An 18,553-nucleotide genomic window follows, 5' to 3' on the forward strand; every position below is an offset into this window, starting at 1 on the left:
GGCAGTGGTGTTTATTTACCAGTCTGAATACCAAGACATTTACAATAGGAGTGAATCTGATGTTTCTGGGAATAGGTACATTATTATAGATTAATTTGGTTGAAAATTACATATCACAAATTTATTGTAATTCCCTGTATCTCTTAACCCAGGGATCCCCAACCTGTAATACCCATGAGCCACACTCAAATGTAAAAAGAGTTGGGGAGCAACACAAGCATGAAAAATGTTCATGAGGGTGCCAAATAAAGGCTGTGATTGGCTATTTGGTAGCTTCTATGTGGACTGCCAGCCTAAATAAGGCTTTATTTGGCAGTACACCTGTTTTTATGCAACCAAACTTGCCTCCAGTCCAGGAATTCAAAAATAAGCCCATGCTTTGAGGCCACTGGGAGCAAAATCCAAGGAGTTTGGGGGCAACATGTTGCTCATGAACCACTGGTTGGGGATCACTTACTTAACTATATTAGGCAAACAAATGTTCTTGACGACGGTGCCTCCCTCTATTTGCATGCATGTATTTATACAGTATATACACAAAAATACATGCAAATGTACACAAATATGTCTACATTGTATGTTTTGCAGGGTAGAGTATTGTGTCTTTATGTCCTCATGTCTTCTCAGAATTGAGTCTTCTACAGGAAAAAACAAACTAAACTTTAGACTTTAGTCTTTCATTAAGTAATTGTTTCATTTCTTCACTGCCTTTGCTGCACATCTCTGCAGCTTTCCAGCACATTAATACCTTTACTGTGAACTGGCTTCCAAAGGGCACTGCATTTTGGAGGTAAGATCTGTAAAGTAGCAGAATTATACTTTCAGCCCTCAAAGTACTGTATACAGTATAACACCTACAGTGTATCTGTTTAAGCACATTCAAGCAAGACATCAACTTAATGAGTTCTTTGTGAGTAGTACTGTCATATTTAAAGCATATATTCATTTAATTTACTCAATGTAAACAGGAAAACCTGGCGATTATATATGCATTTCAATGGCCTTACAATTGCTATTTTATTAAAAAAAAAAGGGGGGGGGGAGAAACTAGCAGGTGAATCTCTCTGTGTGTATTTAATCAAGTGTTACACAGGCATCATATTTCCTCACATACTGTGTGAAAATTTAGCAATACAAAGTCTGGTGAATTAATTATGCCATCATTATTATAACCAAGCATAAGAGACATTAGTGTGATACTTAAATATACATATTTGCTTGCATTCTGAAAGTTAACAACCCATAAATACCTAGTATTCAATACATTTCAGTATTTCTGAATGCATGAGGCTATTATAACTGAATTAATGAAGTAAAAATCTGACAAATTCAGTTAATTTTTTCCTCATGTAAAACTCAAATGTCCCTTTGGCTCGGGAACAGCCGAATATTATTGTTTGAAGGCAAAGAAAAAAATCTGAATATATTGTTGCAGAAGCAAATGAAAACGCTATAGTTCATTTGAAGTAAGAACAGTACTCAGCTACTCAATGGAGTTTGAAGGCTGTTTGTATAAAAATAGATTAAGAATTCCATATTGAATCTTATGCTTTGTTGAAAACTAGACAAATGTTTTCTGTGGCTCACTGCTCACAGCACATTACAACATTATGTTGTTTAAATTGTTAGTTTCTTTGATTCATGCTTTTATTGAGTGCTCTTTATTTATCAGATGTAATTTAGTTGTTGATGTTACTGAGAATGTAAAACCTTCTGCGAAAAAAGGTTATTGATAGCCTAGTACTTTTAAAGGGGGAACATATTAAAAGTCATTAATGGAAAAATATTCACAATGCAAAAAACGTATGCCTTTGCACAAACAAATTTTCCTTTGCCTGAATACAATATAGCTTTTCTAAACCTGGAACTGTGCAACCACTTCCACCATTGGAAGAAAGATTGCATACTTTATAGTTTGCACCAGTGAACAGTTTATACACTAAAACTTGTTACTGGAAAAATATTTTTAGAATTACCACCTCCTAAGGAAGAGGGGAATTCTCCAGCAATAGCTGGACAGCTAAATCAGAAATTACTAATAGAAATCTGCTAACTACCCAAATCATGAATACACATGCTTGTATAAGAATAAATATGTGCACTATGTGTTCAATACATAAATGATGCAAAGAAAAAGAAAATAAAATTAAACTGCAAATTAAAATTAGGTATTAAATGTTGTGCCCAGAATTGTCTTAGTTTGTGTAATTAAATTATTTAGCTATCTATAAGACATTAAAAAGACAGGAAAATTAATAAGCATTTCTTTTATCACTTTGATTAAGTTCATGTTGTATTACCTAAAGCATCTTGCTTGGCATAAAACTGTAAAAATCGGCTTTACAAATTCTCTCCAGATCACTTTCTGCTTGTATAGTATTAAAGTCAATAAACATTTTATTCGTGGTGACTTTTTCTGTACTGCACAACTTTTTATCTAGCCATTGGGGGAAAAAACATGGTGAGAAATTTTTCTCATCACTATCTATAAATGAATATTTAGATCCCTGTTGTCCAGGTTGGACTGATTTGATGAAAGGTTCAACATAATGGACATGTGGTTTTTGAACATGTTGTTTCACAGCAATGCTGGCACATAGAATTCTAGCAAAATGGGGACAAGGCCCTGTGGTATAATGAAGCTGATCATTTTGAAAGAATTCTGTGTGCTAGCATTACTTTGAATTGACATGTACCAAGTGGGAGTGCTGTCTCCCCTAAGTGCTGAGCACCAAAAGGATCATTTGAATTCAGAAGCCTGGGTTTCAGAAGCACTTGTGTTTGTAAGTACTGTGGCATTTTAAACCTTTTCTTCCAAGTAACTATATACACTGTGGGAAGATTAACTTTTAAATGGTGGGTTCCGTGTGTATAGAAGAGATGGTGACACACAAACACAGGAAAATATGAATTTTCCTTTACGTTAATCACTTAAAACACATAGATGGGTGCTTATCTTCATATGGCATCACAAATATAGAACAGCTCCATTAAAGCTGAGAATGTAGTCTTTCTGGCTGCCCAAGGACCTCTCCCAGACACTGGTCCACCACAAGTTAGCCCCAGTTACTTACAGAGATAACTTGTCAGCCAGGCCACACAGCCTGCATCCAAGTCAGCACCTCCTACACGTAATCTTTCTCTAGGCTTAGTCACGGGCTCCTCAGTACTCTTTCTCTGGTTCTCACTTAGGCTTTCCTAAAACAGAACCCCCTGGTATTGGGGTAAGCCCCTTTTACCTCTACATGCAGATACCTCCTAATTACCTGACTGAGAGGGAATATTAACCTTATCGCCACTAGTCCCCCCCCCCCCCCAACACACACACACAGCCCATACCATGCAGCCTTAAGTGCACATTTGTATGCCAGACAGTCACATCACTCTGTGAGCACTGGGAAGCTGTTAAGGAGATAAGCTTATGGGTAATCACAAATTATCAAGCGGAAATTGAGGCTGGCCAATCATATAAACTGCTCGCAGAGCTTCCATGTAACATAGTAACATAGTAAGTTAGGTTGAAAAAAGATGTACGTCCATCACGTTCAGCTATAATGCCTATATATAAGCTACCTAACTTCTAGTTGATCCAGAGGAAGGCAAAAAAACCCATCTGAAGCCTCTCTAATTTGCCACAGAGGGGAAAAAATTCCTTCCTGACCAGTTCCCTGGATCAACTTGTACTAAGAGCTATCCCCCATACCCCTGTATTCCCTCAATTGTACTAAGAGCTATCTCCCATAACCCTGTATTCCCTCACTTGCTAAGAAGCCATCCAGCCCCTTCTTAAAGCTATATAATGTATCAGCCAGTACAACTGATTCGGGGAGGGAATTCCACAACTTCACAGCTCGCACAGTGAAAAAAACCTTTCCAAATATTTAAACGGAACCTCCCTTCTTCTAAACGGAGTGGGTGCCCTCGTGTCCGTTGGAAGGACCTACTGGTAAATAAAGCATTAGAGAGGTTATTATATGATCCCCTTATATATTTATACATAGTTATCATGTTACCTCTTAAGCTTAACGTGAATCTGAACAAATTGCCTTATATTGTGACTTAGATTTTAAGAGTTTAAAGTTGGTCGCTAAGTTCAGGTAACAGCACAAAACATTTCTAGACTATGTCTTTAGTAAAGTTTTAGTTTTCCTTTAAGTTAACCTCACCTAACTTTAAATTAATTTATATATTTTTAAAAATGACTGAAAAATATAATAGCGTGGGTAGAATAAAAATGACAGCTTGGGATGATGATCCTTTTGACTTTGTGCAGGTTACAGCAGTGGGAGGACACCTGTCTTACACCATCTCCTATGACGCATCCATGAAGACAGACAGTGTGGATTCTACAAATTATCCTAACATAATAATTGAGGTAAAGTATTTCTATTGAAGGGAATAACATGTGCTTTCTTCTATTTCAATAAAATGATATTCCATTAACAATGCAGTATTGCTAACATAAAAGGGTAACATTTTAATAGGAATGTTATTATTTGTGCATTATTTTCTGTCTTGCATTCCCTACTATAGTAAGTTTGAGAATATAAAGGCATCACACCACTTTTATAATCTTTTTAGTGTTAGCGTATTCTAAAAAGCTGTACTATTTTATTTTTAGAATAAAATAGTGTGCGCTACTGTACTCACATCCTCCTTTATGTGTGTAAAAGTGATTTTTTTTTTATGACTTTTATTGCATTAAAAAATGTTTTTAGTCATGGGAGTCCCTGCATTTTCTGGTGTTCACTACAATACCCACAGACAGTGTCTCCAAATGCTGGGCATACATGAAGTTATACTTGGCCAAATAGGGCTGATCATGGGATCCCTGATAATAAAGCGCTAAAATGGCCCTTCAGAAAATGAAAACAGACCAATGTAGTCTTTACTTGACAGGATCTTTAAACTTTTCCAATAGACATCTGGCGTTAAGAATTTATTTAAGTACCTGCACTGAAAACCAGTAACATACACACATAGTGGTCAGTTAACCTACTTGACAGCTAGATATGCATGTGGCATATAATAATCATTTCAAGTTTAGGTGACCACAACGCCCCCCCCCCCCGTAATACAATGCAAAACTCCTTCTTAAAGGCAAAAAGTTTTATATTCCAAAATCTTTTATACTCTGTATATACAGCTTAAATTAGATGTTCCTATTCAATATACTGTAATTCTATTTTAAGTTTGAAATAATATTATAATGACTTTGCAGGGCAATGGTATAAAGATCAGCTCACAGCAGGAAACTATCCAACTAGGACCATTTGAAGAAATCACAGAAACCATAGTGCTCCACCCTGACTCTTTCCGAATCTATGGTACAGAATTTCAAGTGAGCAGAAGAGAGTTCATGATGGTACTAGCAAATGTGAACAAACTTCTCATCCGAGCAACGTACAGTAATGGGCAGGAGGCCATCTACAGGTAACTAAACTAAATGTTTACCTTTTTAAGAAGTCATGAATGCTGCTAAAACATACATATGAATTAAGCATATTGTTGGCTTACAGTTATATTATAAAACTTGTTTAAGATGTTTTAATAAAATGATATTCCAGCACCAAGTCATTTAAATAAAGTAACAGCTTTAGTATGTGCAGAGCCTTGGAAACATCAGAGAGGGTTGACTAGAGTCAATAATTTATAGAGCTATACCTTTATCTTCACTGTCAAAAGACAGTACTACATGGCTAGCACAATAAGCACACATCATTTAAAATCTCTACTGGTTCCCAGAACCACTAATTTACATTTAATGAAACAACAATAATTAATATGTGTTAATTTGGGGAAGGGTGAATGTCATGCTTTAAATTAAAAAAAAACTGGGACCCTCTCATCCTACTAAATTTTCTATATTTAATGCATCAAATGGAACCATATATGTTAGGGAAAAGTAACTTGTTTAATTTGAAAATAATTATTAGTAGCATATGCATAAAAGTAATCTAGTACAGGAAGGAGTTGTCGCTACAGGGCAGAACAGTTTAGTGGGCCTTGTTGACACCATGCTTACCAGACACATCCTCCTGTGTCAGAAAATGGAGGTCAAAGAGGAAGAACTACCCTTTTCCAATCACTATATTAAAGTGTTACAAGAAGCAGACATTAATTTCATGAGCCAATAATATAGATACATAAATAAGATAACTTTGCTACAAAGGCTTCTGCCCAGCAACTAGAGGCAACTAGGAGATCCATAGGGACTGTTAACTCTATGGGGCTGATTTACTTACCCACGAACGGGTCGAAATGAGTCCGATTGCGTTTTTTTCGTAATGATCGGTATTTTGCGATTTTTTCGTATTTTTTGCGATTTTTTCGGATTCTTTACGAATTTTTCTTTACCAATACGATTTTTGCGTAAAAACGCGAGTTTTTCGTAGCCATTACGAAAGTTGCGTAAAATCTGGCGATTTTTCGTAGCGTTAAAACTTGCGCAAGAAGTTGCGCTTTTTTCGTAGCGTTAAAACTTACGCGAAACTTTGCACCTTTTAAGTTTTAACGCTACGAAAAATGCGCAACTTTTCGCGTAAGTTTTAACGCTACGAAAAAAGCGCAACTTTTTACGCAACTTTCGTAATGGATACGAAAAACTCGCGTTTTTACGCAAAAATCGTATTGGTAACGAAAAATTCGTAAAGAATCCGAAAAAATCGCAAAACATACGAAAAAGTCGCAAAATGTTCGTTTTCAAGTCGGAACTTTTCCAATTCGGGTCGGATTCGTGGGTTAGTAAATCAGCCCCTATGGGTCCCTACAGTATTTTTGCACATTGTTGTATCCTAACATAGAGAGGTAGACCCCTCACCCCAGAAACACTGATGTGATGCCCTGGTGTATGTGAATCCTTGTTGTGCTGGATTGGGTTATGTGATGTTGCATAGGTGGTCTGCACTATTGCAAGGTTAATTGATTATATTTTAAGGTGCAGCCTATCTTTTCTACATTTCTTAATGTGCATTAAAGTCTCATAAACCAGCAGCATCTTCAAAAACTACTTTACCATGTGCCAAACAGCTGTGATCAATTTCACCAAGGCAAAAATCACACAAAAAGAGAAATAAAGAGAACCAGTGTGTTTAAAGACATGCATCCATGAGCTATTTGCAACAGTTTTTTGTTGCTTTGTGTTTTTTCATCTATTCTATAGTCTGTGTAAATGATTGAGAAGTAAAATTGATACACAAAATATTTTTATTGATATATTTTTATTTTGTACATCTATCCCTCATTACAGATCTTATATTGCACTTAATTGAAATGCACTCTTTTTAGAGAGACAAACAAGTCCGATGCTGTGCTTTTAAATGAACTGTGCTGGAAACTGTTAAACACATTAAATCTGCATTTTCTAAATGGCAAAGTCTAATGAAAATTGGAAAAGCTCACTGAATACAAATGCACAGTCTTGCAGTATAAAATGCTTTTGTGTGTAGCAGTTTCACATTGTGCCAAATTATATTAAACATAAGAGGACAAATAGCAGCTGTAGCTGAAAAGCTCAATTCGAGAATTTAACTGCCTATTTTCTTTGAATATGTTGAATTGTCAACTGCAGTGTTTTCACATTGTATTGATGTTTCAATCATTTTTAATGGTTGGAGGGAAGTGATACCAGAAATGAAAGTTTCTTCCTTTTTTAATTCATGTGTGTCTCGGTAATGTTGTGTTACTCTTACAAATTATTGTGGCCAAGCAAATTCTTTGCAGAGCATAATAATCATGCATTTCTCTGTTTATAGCAGCCAATTTTTATTTGATAATATCCAGCAATATCTTTTGCAAAGGGAGAATCATAAATGCTTGTTTAAAACTAAATATTGGAATTATAATATATAATAATCTTAGAAATTATTTTTCTTCTTAACTTAAATATTTGAAATCAAATGCATGTCTTATGACTTTGGGTGTATTGAATGGTATTACTCAATGCAGGTGCTCCATTGTTTTTTTATTTTACCACTTTCTGTGTTAATCTTTAGTACTGTGAAATGCTACAACCTGGATATTATCTCATGGAGTCCCTGGCACAAATAATTGTTTCTAGCTCCAAATGCACCATAGCTTCAGTAAGCTTCTACCCTTCTCTTTCAAACCAAAATTCAGTAAACATAGGGACCATTCTTTAAACCCTGGGAGCAAGTGCAAGCATCATGAGGTGCATGCCAGCCCTAAGGCAGGCAGTAAAGACAGAACTCTGTTGCAGCCTGTGCCTACTGCTTCACCCTAACTTGGTCATCATTTGCACCATGTGCAAAACAGCCATTTGCGAAAAAAAAATTCTCTACACAAACTTTATAAATGACCCCCACAATGTTCTTTCTTCAGTACCCTCCAGTAGCGATGGGCAAAATGTATGGACGGATTCGGAGCAATTTTATGCGTTCGGCCACTGGCGGATTGTTTTGCGAAATGGGTGAAAAAATTTGCCACTGAAAAATTTGCTTGTCCAAAAATGTCCAAAAATTGTTGCCTGCGTCAAAAAAGATGTGGGTGTCAAAAGAAAAGTTACACGTCAAAAGAATAGTCACGGGCATCAAAAGAATTGTCGCGGGTGTCAAAAGAATTGTCGCAAGCATCAACAGAATAGTCGGATGTCAAAAGAATTGTTGCGGGTGTCAATTTTTTATGCCGCGCAACATTTTCGGTAATTTTTTGCCGTTTTGCAGATCTTTTAAAAGATTCACAAATTTTATGGTGAGGCGAAACGGGACAGATTCGCCCATCACTACCCTCTAGTGTCACTGTCATGTAGAAATGCAAAATGTGATTAGCACTTTCCTTCCAGCATACAGTGCACAAGCTTCACCTAAGCTGTCTCACCACAGCTCCCATAGGGTCCCTCACTAACCTGCCTCTGAATACACCAATCCCTAACTGGCACACAAATTCCTGGGATCCTGCCCCAAATTACTGACATCTGGTCGGAACCACAGGCTGCCCTTACTGGCTAGCACAGCTACCTCCTACTTTTGAAGTGGACCTGGTACTGTGTTTAGTTCTAGCAAGGTGTGGCTTTCCATCTAATCTAACTCTGCAGTCTGTATTGCTTGAGGTTGATATCATCACACATAAGAGAAAATCCCTGACTACTGCATTTCCTTATTTAGGTTGCTGAAGGGGAATTCTCCTGCAAGCCAACCTCAAAGGGTAGTTGCCATCTGCTTGCTGACTTGAATATTGTCTAACTATTTACATTCAAAATAAAGTATATTTCACCTTGTTACAGATGTATACTCTGGCATATGTTACATTTTAAACAAGAGGCCAAATTCTTTATCAGAAATCCGAGCTGAAATTATGAAAACAAAAATCAGACTTTGGGTGACCTTAAGTTATAATGATCATATTTGTTCCTTAAGTCATAATGATCATATTTGTTCTTCATTATGTATGATTTTCATTCACTTTCTACAGCCTCATAGAACACCAGAGGCTATCTTGTGACAATTAAAGAGACCTGACATCCCAAGAAATAATTCCAAACTATCTTCTATTGTGTTAGTCAAGCAAAATAAACTTTAATTACACTATATAAATTAGTTACATCTTGTTTCCTTCACTCTTGGAATACAATAAGTTGGGACAGGCAATATATGATAGCTGAAATTTTTAAATACCTTTGTTATACAGATGCTTTAATAAAAAGCATTTGGGTTTCACATGTTTATGTCTGGATGACAGGTGTATATGGAAAGTTCAGAATATGAATTCTGTGCCAAATAATGAATATGCAAAAATTATTTCTCTAATCCTGTGTTTCACTCCAGTTACTCTCCTTTATTCTCTACCTACTGAGCTTGGGTGACATTAGCTCTTCATCAGCCCTTGTGCCATTACCGTTTAAATGGTCTCATGGATTGCTCCTAATTAAGCCCTTGGGCTGCTATGGTTTTTTGTAAATAACATCCACCTATTTATGATCTGCATGTGTGCTCAGTGCAAAAGATCAGCTGGGTCAGTGGAACAATGTTAACATTGTCATGAAACAAAGTTAAATGGGTTTAGCTTAAACTTTTACAATGATTAAGGGCTTTAACCCTAGAACATCCTAGAACTTTTCCGCTAGCATCACTTTTCCGGCAAAATATATCTAATTTTAATATTATAAAAATGTTATTTTTCCCTTTATAGACTAAGTTCTGTTACACTTGAAGTAGCTGGAGATCCCTCTTCGTCTGGAAAGACAGCATTTAGTGTGGAGCTTTGTCAGTGTCCTTCAGGATTCAGTGGAACATCCTGTGAAGTGAGTAGCATAATATAAAAAAGCTGGTTGATTACGAGGGGGATTTAAAAAATAAAATAAAATAAAATAAAAAAGGCTTTCTATTTGCTTCTGCAAACTTTAAAAATCCCCCAGGTTATAGACAGAATATTTGTTAAATTTTTACTGTTTTTCCTCCAAATGAAATCTAACAATAATTAAGGATATATAGTAGTAGACATTTAAACCATTTAATAGCAGTTAATTATTTAAGTAATTCTTTACATTTCCTGTGGAATAAACAACATTCTGTAATAAGATTTTGGTAAAGCTGCAGTTTTGATTTTTGACTCTCATGTTTCTTCACCTTAAAGGAATGGTTCACCCTTAAACATTTACCCCCATATGTAATAAGAGGCACTAAGTTTTCCCAGGAGCAGTAACCCATAGCTTTTGAACAGGTGACCAATAAATTCTACCCCCCCCCCCCACACACACACACAGTATGTTATAGAAATGCAAATTGTTTCAGAATTAATAAGGGAAGGCCTGAACTCCTAGTTTGGAAATACATCTTTGTCGTACTGGCATCCAGATACTTTAATGTGTGTTTTATCACCCCATCAGTGCTTATACTAGGTGGGCAACCATAAAGGAAATGGCTCTGTATTTGTGTATACATTTTACAGTTGTTGTAATGTATCTTTTGTATGAGAATTCTCTTTCTGAAAAAATGTGGTGGATTATACAGTAAATTCATCACAGAAACACAACTATATATTAATTACCCAAGTGCAAATTGCTTATTCATAAATACCAAATTTTCATTTCAGTAGTTTATTTTCTAAATGCTTTTATTTAAGTATACTAAATTGCAGTCTGTATGGCTGCATAGAAACATATGTAATGTAAACTTTAGGCTAGATGTTGCTCATTTAAATGGAATACTAGCTACTTTATTACTGTATATACTCGAGTATAAGCCTAGTTTTTCAGCACCCAAAATGTGCTGAAAAAAGGCACCCTCGGCTTATACTCGAGTCGGGTGCCATGGGTCCCTCTAGACTAGCACCCTCTCTCCTTTGTGTGCAAATTAGGCCACCTGCAACCAGACCCTCCAGTGCCCTGGCCTAGGCTCCCACTAGCAATACTTATTCCCCCTTACATCCCTCCGGGACTGGGTCTGCTGCCAGTTTGCCAATGTGCAATGAGCGTGGGGTAGTACTCATATTGTTTTTGTTGACCCTCTTCTCCGCTTACAGAGCTAGTTTACTGTTTTTCTTTGAAATAAATATTGAATAACATATACCCCACCGATGCCTCAATTAATGTAATTTTATTGGTATTTATTTTGATTATTGAAACTTAGCAGAAGCTGCTGCATTTCCCACCCTAGGCTTATACTTGAAGTTTTTCCAGTTTTCTTAGGTAAAATTAGGTACCTCGGCTTATATTCGGATCGGCTTATACTCAAGTATATACGGTAGTTTCATGTGGTGTTTAACCCCGAGATACAGACATATTCAAAAAATTAAAGAGTATGTTTTCTGTTAGGATAAAGTTACTCTTGGATCATACAAATTGAAAGAAAATAAAAACCCTCCGCTTAATATTCTTTGCTTTTCTTGTCACAATTGTATAGTAGAGTTGCCCTGAGCCCTAAAGAGACCTTTTTGTAATAGCCATGCCTCACAGAGTGTAATATAACATCCCAAGATGCATTATTTCACAAAGCTGTACAAATTGTGCCATTTATATAGATACCAGGAGCACTGAGCTGTCAGTTTTACTTTTCTGTAAGCTGTCTTCTCCCCTGCTTGACTGTCAAAACAATAATCTGTATTCTGTACCCTTTCTCTGTATGTTGTTTTAATGCATTTGCATGATGTCTCAAAATATAAATTGTAATAAACCACTTAAAGACATGACAAGGGGACTTCTCAATTGACTCTTTGCCTTGATGCACCCCACTGACCCCCCTTGTTACATACCTTAATTAAACATGAGGTGACAGAGATGGGGTAAAATGGCCACAGTATTTATTCACATTTTATCAAATAAATAGGACCTTGCCAGCTTCACCCCAAGGCAATACTCTAAAGCCAGAATTCCATAAGAGATCGCTACTGTGCTCTGCTGTTCCTCACTGAAGATTTGAATTTTACATCCATAGTTGCCATTTGAAATCAGCACTATGTCATTATATGCGGCGCTGATTATTAGACTGCCTCTACCTACAAGAGGATGGGCCCAAACTCTGCTACCAGCAGGGGATGCATGTCCCACCATGAGAGAAGTTCAGCAGCCCTGCTGTCGATCCTGAATTTGCAGTGTCTCGATGATAGGAAATCCAAGCAGGCTGTCAGTTAGCACAAGCAGTAGTAGCAGCTATATCACTCAACCCACTGTGCAGTCACAGGAGAGAATATCCTTTCTCCCTCTGCTAAAACTAAAATTACCTGTGCAGTACTCTGGCAAGGACCTACCGCTGTTGTGACAGATAAAAATTAAAATACATTATCATATATCCACTGTTTTGATCCAGAGAGAGGCAAAAAAAAAAATTTGTGAAAACACATACAATTCACAGAATACGGCTACTGCACAACTTATTTGACACAACTGTGACTTATTTAATGCAACCGTGACTTTATTTGAAACAACTGTGACTTTTTCTCACTCAGCAAATTTTTGCAAAAAGATTCACCAATTGCAAAATGTAGACATTTGCAGGGAATCCATGCCTGGTGAGAAAATTTGCTCATCACTAATTTCTTGGTTTCTTGGCTATTTATTAATTCTCAGCTATTCAAGGGAGTTGAATACAAGGATTAAGAAGGCTAAACATATAGACATGATGCTGGAAGGTGTGTTTTACTTTACACACAGTTCATGCTGGAGGTAAAGTAGGAACTACTGTACAAATCTGTCTATTCATAAAAAATAAATTCACAATTACAAACAGTTTGAAACAATTATATTGAACATTTATAAACTATATGTCACCCTTAAGGGCCAGGGCACATGGAGGGCTCTGCTGCTCTCAGCCTTCATTTTTTTTTCGGGCTGAGAGAAGCGGATCTGCTCCCTTCTCCAGCTCCGTTGATCTGCACTTAAAAAGTACAGCTTCCGCTCGCATGCAGACATATAGAGCACAGTGGAGTGGAGGTCGGCCCCAAAATGCCTGATTTTGCACTTTATATATTAAAATATTAGGAGGATGCATAAGTGCAACATTTTAAATGTTGTTGCACTAGAGCAAATTTTGTAATAGGTAGTAAATCAATGTGCATGCATGCCTTAAGTTATCTGCTACAAGATAACTTAAGGCTATTGTTAAACAAATCTCCCAAAACATTTAAATAAAGAAAATAAAATGGCTTTTCTATAAATTATATGCAACCATACCATAGAAAGGTGAAGGAGATAAAAACAAACAAGATTACATTTTTTGTGCCAACATCTTTTTTTAACATAAAATAATCCACAAAAAAAACTTTCTGCAGCAACTAACAGTTATAGACTATTTTTGTTTTTTTTTAATGGTAGCACAACACATCCAAAGGTTGGCAGGCTGCTATCTTCCTACGAACAAGCAGATTTCTTTATATAGCAAAATAGGTAGAACAGCAAAGGTGTTTCAGCTTGAATCCTCTGTAACTAAAGACAAACACAGGATAAACTTCAACAAAAGGTGGTTAAACCTTTTGAAATGTTAGTGTTTTTAACTTTGGCACCCTTTGCATATTTAGTGTGTGCACCTTTCTTTATCAGAACTGATATAGTTAGCACCATTAAATAGTATTTATAATCAGCTGAATGTTGCCAAAATGAAGTAATTATGGCAGACTGATTACCTTGTTTTCTGTGGATGCTTTCTTAGTTTTTTTTCTACTTTTCCTTATCTACTTTTATTTTTCTTGCTAATATTAACCACTTGCACTATTCTTCAACATCTTTTTGTTGCTCTTTTTCTTACTCTAGAAGACAGATCAAGCTTATGCTCCTCTAAGTCTTTTACCTACAAGTGGTACAAAGGTTAGTTGGAAAGTATGGCATGCATTTCGATTGTTCTGACTAGTAAAAATTGCATTTGTATTTTTGTCCCATGCCTTACTGAGGTACTTATTAGAGAAACTTAAAAAGCATGCTGTTTTTTTCACGGTATTAAGTGATATGGAGGAAAGGCTAAACAGAACAAGGCCTGATCATTATCACTGACTCACCAGTTAATTTGTCAGCTATGACCTAAATCTTAGTGCTTTACACAATTTTGTTTTTTGCAGTCCTGTTTACCAGGAAATAGACGAGTTAATGGGACTCTTTTTGGTGGAAGCTGTGAACCATGCCGATGCTATGGCCATACTGATAGGTGCCATGATGTCACAGGAGAATGTTTGGTAAGTAACCAAATCAAATGCTGCTTTATTCATTCTTAAAATACCTGCTATTATTTTTTATTTTACTATAAGATGCAAATGCAGAAACTAGGCTATATTTTATGCTTTATTACATCTTTTCTCTGTGGGGAAATTACATTTGGAGATTGTTTTTAAAGAATTAAACTAAAATTTCCATTAAATATACAGCTTAGAAATACGCCCTATGGCTCATTTTCATGGTTTTCAAAGGTTTTTAAACCACATAAAAAACTTATTTTCTCTAAAACCATGGATGATTTATTAAAACAACCTTTTAAAAAAAGCACAAATGAGAAAAAATAGAAACAATTTTTTGGTTTGACGCACAAATGAAAGCCCGAAAACCTTTAAAACCCCAAATTAAAACTGGCCAATTGAAAAAGGACAGCTGCCATTGACTTCTACATGACCTCAGCAGGGTTTTCACATTTTGTATTGATTTTATTTCTAAAATTAATAAGTCTATCTATGTCATAATAATCTATATAAATCCTGTGCTGTCTTCGTTCTGTTCCTGCTATTGGCTTTGTTCAGATCCCACATATGTGTCTAATAAATCTTACTTATTTACCTCAAACGACTTTCAGTATCTAAAATTTCCATAACACATCTCAAGTTTTTTTTATGAGCTAAAGGGGGAAGGGGGACACAACCAAAGGTTGGGGCTCTAAAGGGGGCCTGCACTGAAAAGAATGACAACCACTACTCGAAAATATAGTGACAAATAGTTGTAAGGGGATGGATCCAGAATTTGTTACTGCCGGTTTACTGTTACTGTCAGTTTAAAATTGTCAAAAATCTTGATGTTACATTAGCATATACTGTAATAATCTCGATCCTAACGTATTAGCATCATAATGATCACAACCACTACTCTAAAATATAGTGACAAACAGTTGCAAGTGGATGGATCAAGAATTTGTCACTGCTGGTTTACTGTTACTGTTGGTTTGAAATTGTCAAAAATCTTGATGTTACATTAGCATATAATGATCTCTATCCTACTGTACTGTATTTAAAACATATAGCTAAGTGAAGAATGGACCTGATATGTTTGGAAAGGACTGAAAATCTGATAAAAGAGATACTGTTGCAGATCTAGTGTTGACCTATGCACATTAAAATTCCACAGAATTATAAGTAGCCTGGCTTGCATGTTAAAAAGCGAATAACTGTCATTGTGAAATACAATATCTTATGCATTTTATTTAAAGTAAGAAAACATGTGACTACTAATAATGGAACATTTTATATTAGAGGTGCTCATATGAATAATTTTTGGTGGTTTGTTTATGATGGGTTTGTTTTCAATGGCTTTTTTGCTAAAACTTGAAAATTTGATCCATGTCTGCTTCAAGGGAGATTTTGCTCTAATGATTTTTAATAAAATATCATTTTTCTCCATAACTTTACCCAAAATGATTATGTGCCTAAACCAATTCTTCTTGTCACCTTACTATTGCCTGCAGTTAAAGAACAGCCCTTTTTATCATGGATATAATGCACAAAAAACAGTTTTGCCAAATAAAGATGTACAGTGGGCTTGCAGATAAGTTAAAATGCAACTGATTCCAGAATAAACATTGCCACACTGTATTTAATTCACAGGGCTGCTGTAAGTTCTCATAAAAGCTAGTCAAGGCCTCAGAATATATGAATGTATTTGAGCTTAATTAAAAAAGCTGTCTGTGACATGTCCTCTGCTGAAGGAATATACAATTGAAGTTGTTTAACCATTTTATTTGGAAGATACATGGTAACAATGGTACCCATGATAATCGTTGTTTCACATAACATTTGGGTTGTAGCACATTCTCTTGTGTATGAAATATTCTTATTTTGCATAGATGTAACTGTGGCCCCATGTTCTGAGTCTTGAGCAACGATCTTTAGCACTGTTGAATGCTGCTTTCTAAATATGTGTTAATAAAAGAACACCAGGTTTTCCCTGTAAGGGCAATGGCACAAAACAATATTTCAAGCATTTTAACTTAGTGTGCTCACTTGACAAGCCATCATTGTTTGAAAAGGTACCAGGCAGCATTTCAAGAACAGGTACCTGCCACTTTCAGGCGACTGCCATTCCAGTAAATGAAGAAGTGATTTTGAGTGTTTTGCCCCCTGCCCACAGAGCTATAAAGCTCCCAGCTGGCAAAAAGTTTAAAATCACCCCACGTGCCATTGACTTAATAAACAATGTCTCGTTCTTCTTTAGTGCTCAAAGGAATTTTCTATTATCTATTTTAGGAAACATTTTCTTCCTAAATTCATTGTGTGGTCTGGATATGAATCCTACCTTGCACATGAGACATGTCTATTTTTACTATCTAAGAATCCTCGTTCTATTATTAAGTGCTGATATGCTTTAATTATTAGGTGACGGGGAATTTGACAGATTCTGCAATTCACACCCTTCAGTTCAGTACCAAAGTTATAAGCTGTAAACTAAATAAAAAAGATTGGTTAAAACTATATATAGAAAAAAAATGTAATGTTTGGCTGAAGAAGGAATGAATCTGAGACATAGATCTGATATATGTTACACAGAATTTGCCACAATTGCTTCTCACAAAGAGTAATAACCTATAGCACAAATTTATTTTGTTGTTTAAGGGTACAGCATAAAAAAACTCACAACACAAGCATTTAGTAAATGTATAGTTAAATACAAAGTTTCATGTTTTTGTCTGCTAATTAGTATAATGCATATTTGTCTTTTTTTTCCAGGACTGCAAGCATAATACCTATGGCAGATATTGTGATTATTGTCTGCCAGGTTTCTATGGCAATCCCTCTGAGGGCACTGCTGAAGACTGTAAGCCATGCTCCTGTCCTTTGACCATCGATTCTAATAAGTAAGTACTGATAGAGAAAGCAATTTTGCATTGACCTTAAAGCTTTATTAATGGAAAGATAATTGTATATAGTATATCTGAATAAAAAATAATCTTCTGGTAAGAAGCTGGAATTTAATACTGAAGTCAGTGCTTATATGAATAGCACACATTAGTTATTTTTATGACAAATGTATGTTGTTATTGCTGTAAGCAAGTGAAAGTAGCAAGTTTAGATTTTTAACAAGTGAAGGAGTGTGTGTCTGTTGTTGATCTTCCCTCATCTAACATGTTTATGATAACAAGGGACAGAATTTAAATAATTTAAAGAAACTGTTACTTTCAACATTTATAAAGAGTGTATTTGCTTCAAAAGCTCTTATATAGTGAATAATGCATCCCAATTGTAAAACTTAAGGATATCATAAGTTACCAAGAAGTTCCATGACCAAATGAATTAGCCCAGGGCCCACTGATTCTAGGGGCCCACTGTGTTTGTACTAACTTTACCCAGCAGTCTTTCTCATTCATCTCTTCTAACTGTCCTGCCTTAAGGTGGCCATACATGCACCGATTAATATCGTACGAAACCTCGTTTTGTACGATATTCGGTGCGTGTATGGTATGTCGGCGAGTCGACCGATATCGCAGAAAGCTGCTGATATCGGCCGACTCGCCGATCGGGCCAGTTGGAAAATTTTGATCGGGCGCCATAGAAGGCGCCTGATCAAAATCTCCCTTCAGAGCTGAATCGGCAGAAGGAGGTAGAAATCCTATTGTTTCTACCTCCTTACCTGCCGATTCAGCCCTGAATGGCCACGTGTATGGGTGGGGGGGGTAACAAATAAATCTTTGCTCAGAGCCTACCAATGTCTTAAAAGGGCCCCAATTAAGTCAAAGGCTGGCTAGTTTTATAAAGGTGATGGAACACCCAGGTGAGTTAATGTCCTCACATATTACAACAGCGGTTACATTAGGCATTATTATACATCTAAATAATGTTAATACCCTCCTGCTCCTTATGAATACAGTCCTGCCAAATGCAGGCAGTGCTGTATTCTTTGAAGCAGCTGCAGGTCTCT

The 18,553-nt window shown here is 36.2% G+C and overlaps 1 protein-coding gene across 9 annotated transcripts in view; it reads left to right on the forward strand.

Annotated features, from left to right (window-relative positions):
- The window catches only part of lama2 (laminin subunit alpha 2), a 337,794-nt gene that overhangs the window by 171,755 nt on the left and 147,486 nt on the right, over positions 1-18,553 (forward strand). For 5 of the 9 annotated variants that reach the window (XM_018094209.2, XM_018094212.2, XM_018094210.2 and 2 more), the window contains exons 13-18: positions 4,274-4,375; positions 5,222-5,433; positions 10,147-10,258; positions 14,201-14,254; positions 14,503-14,616; positions 17,365-17,492. In XM_018094209.2, the coding sequence (XP_017949698.2) occupies positions 4,274-4,375; positions 5,222-5,433; positions 10,147-10,258; positions 14,201-14,254; positions 14,503-14,616; positions 17,365-17,492 (722 nt within the window). The remainder of the gene's footprint in view (positions 1-4,273; positions 4,376-5,221; positions 5,434-10,146; positions 10,259-14,200; positions 14,255-14,502; positions 14,617-17,364; positions 17,493-18,553) is intronic. The other 4 variants (XM_018094211.2, XM_031901991.1, XM_031901992.1 and 1 more) reach the window with 1 other exon arrangement.

This window comes from Xenopus tropicalis, chromosome 5, assembly GCF_000004195.4.
Source record: "Xenopus tropicalis strain Nigerian chromosome 5, UCB_Xtro_10.0, whole genome shotgun sequence".
NCBI lineage: Eukaryota > Metazoa > Chordata > Amphibia > Anura > Pipidae > Xenopus > Xenopus tropicalis.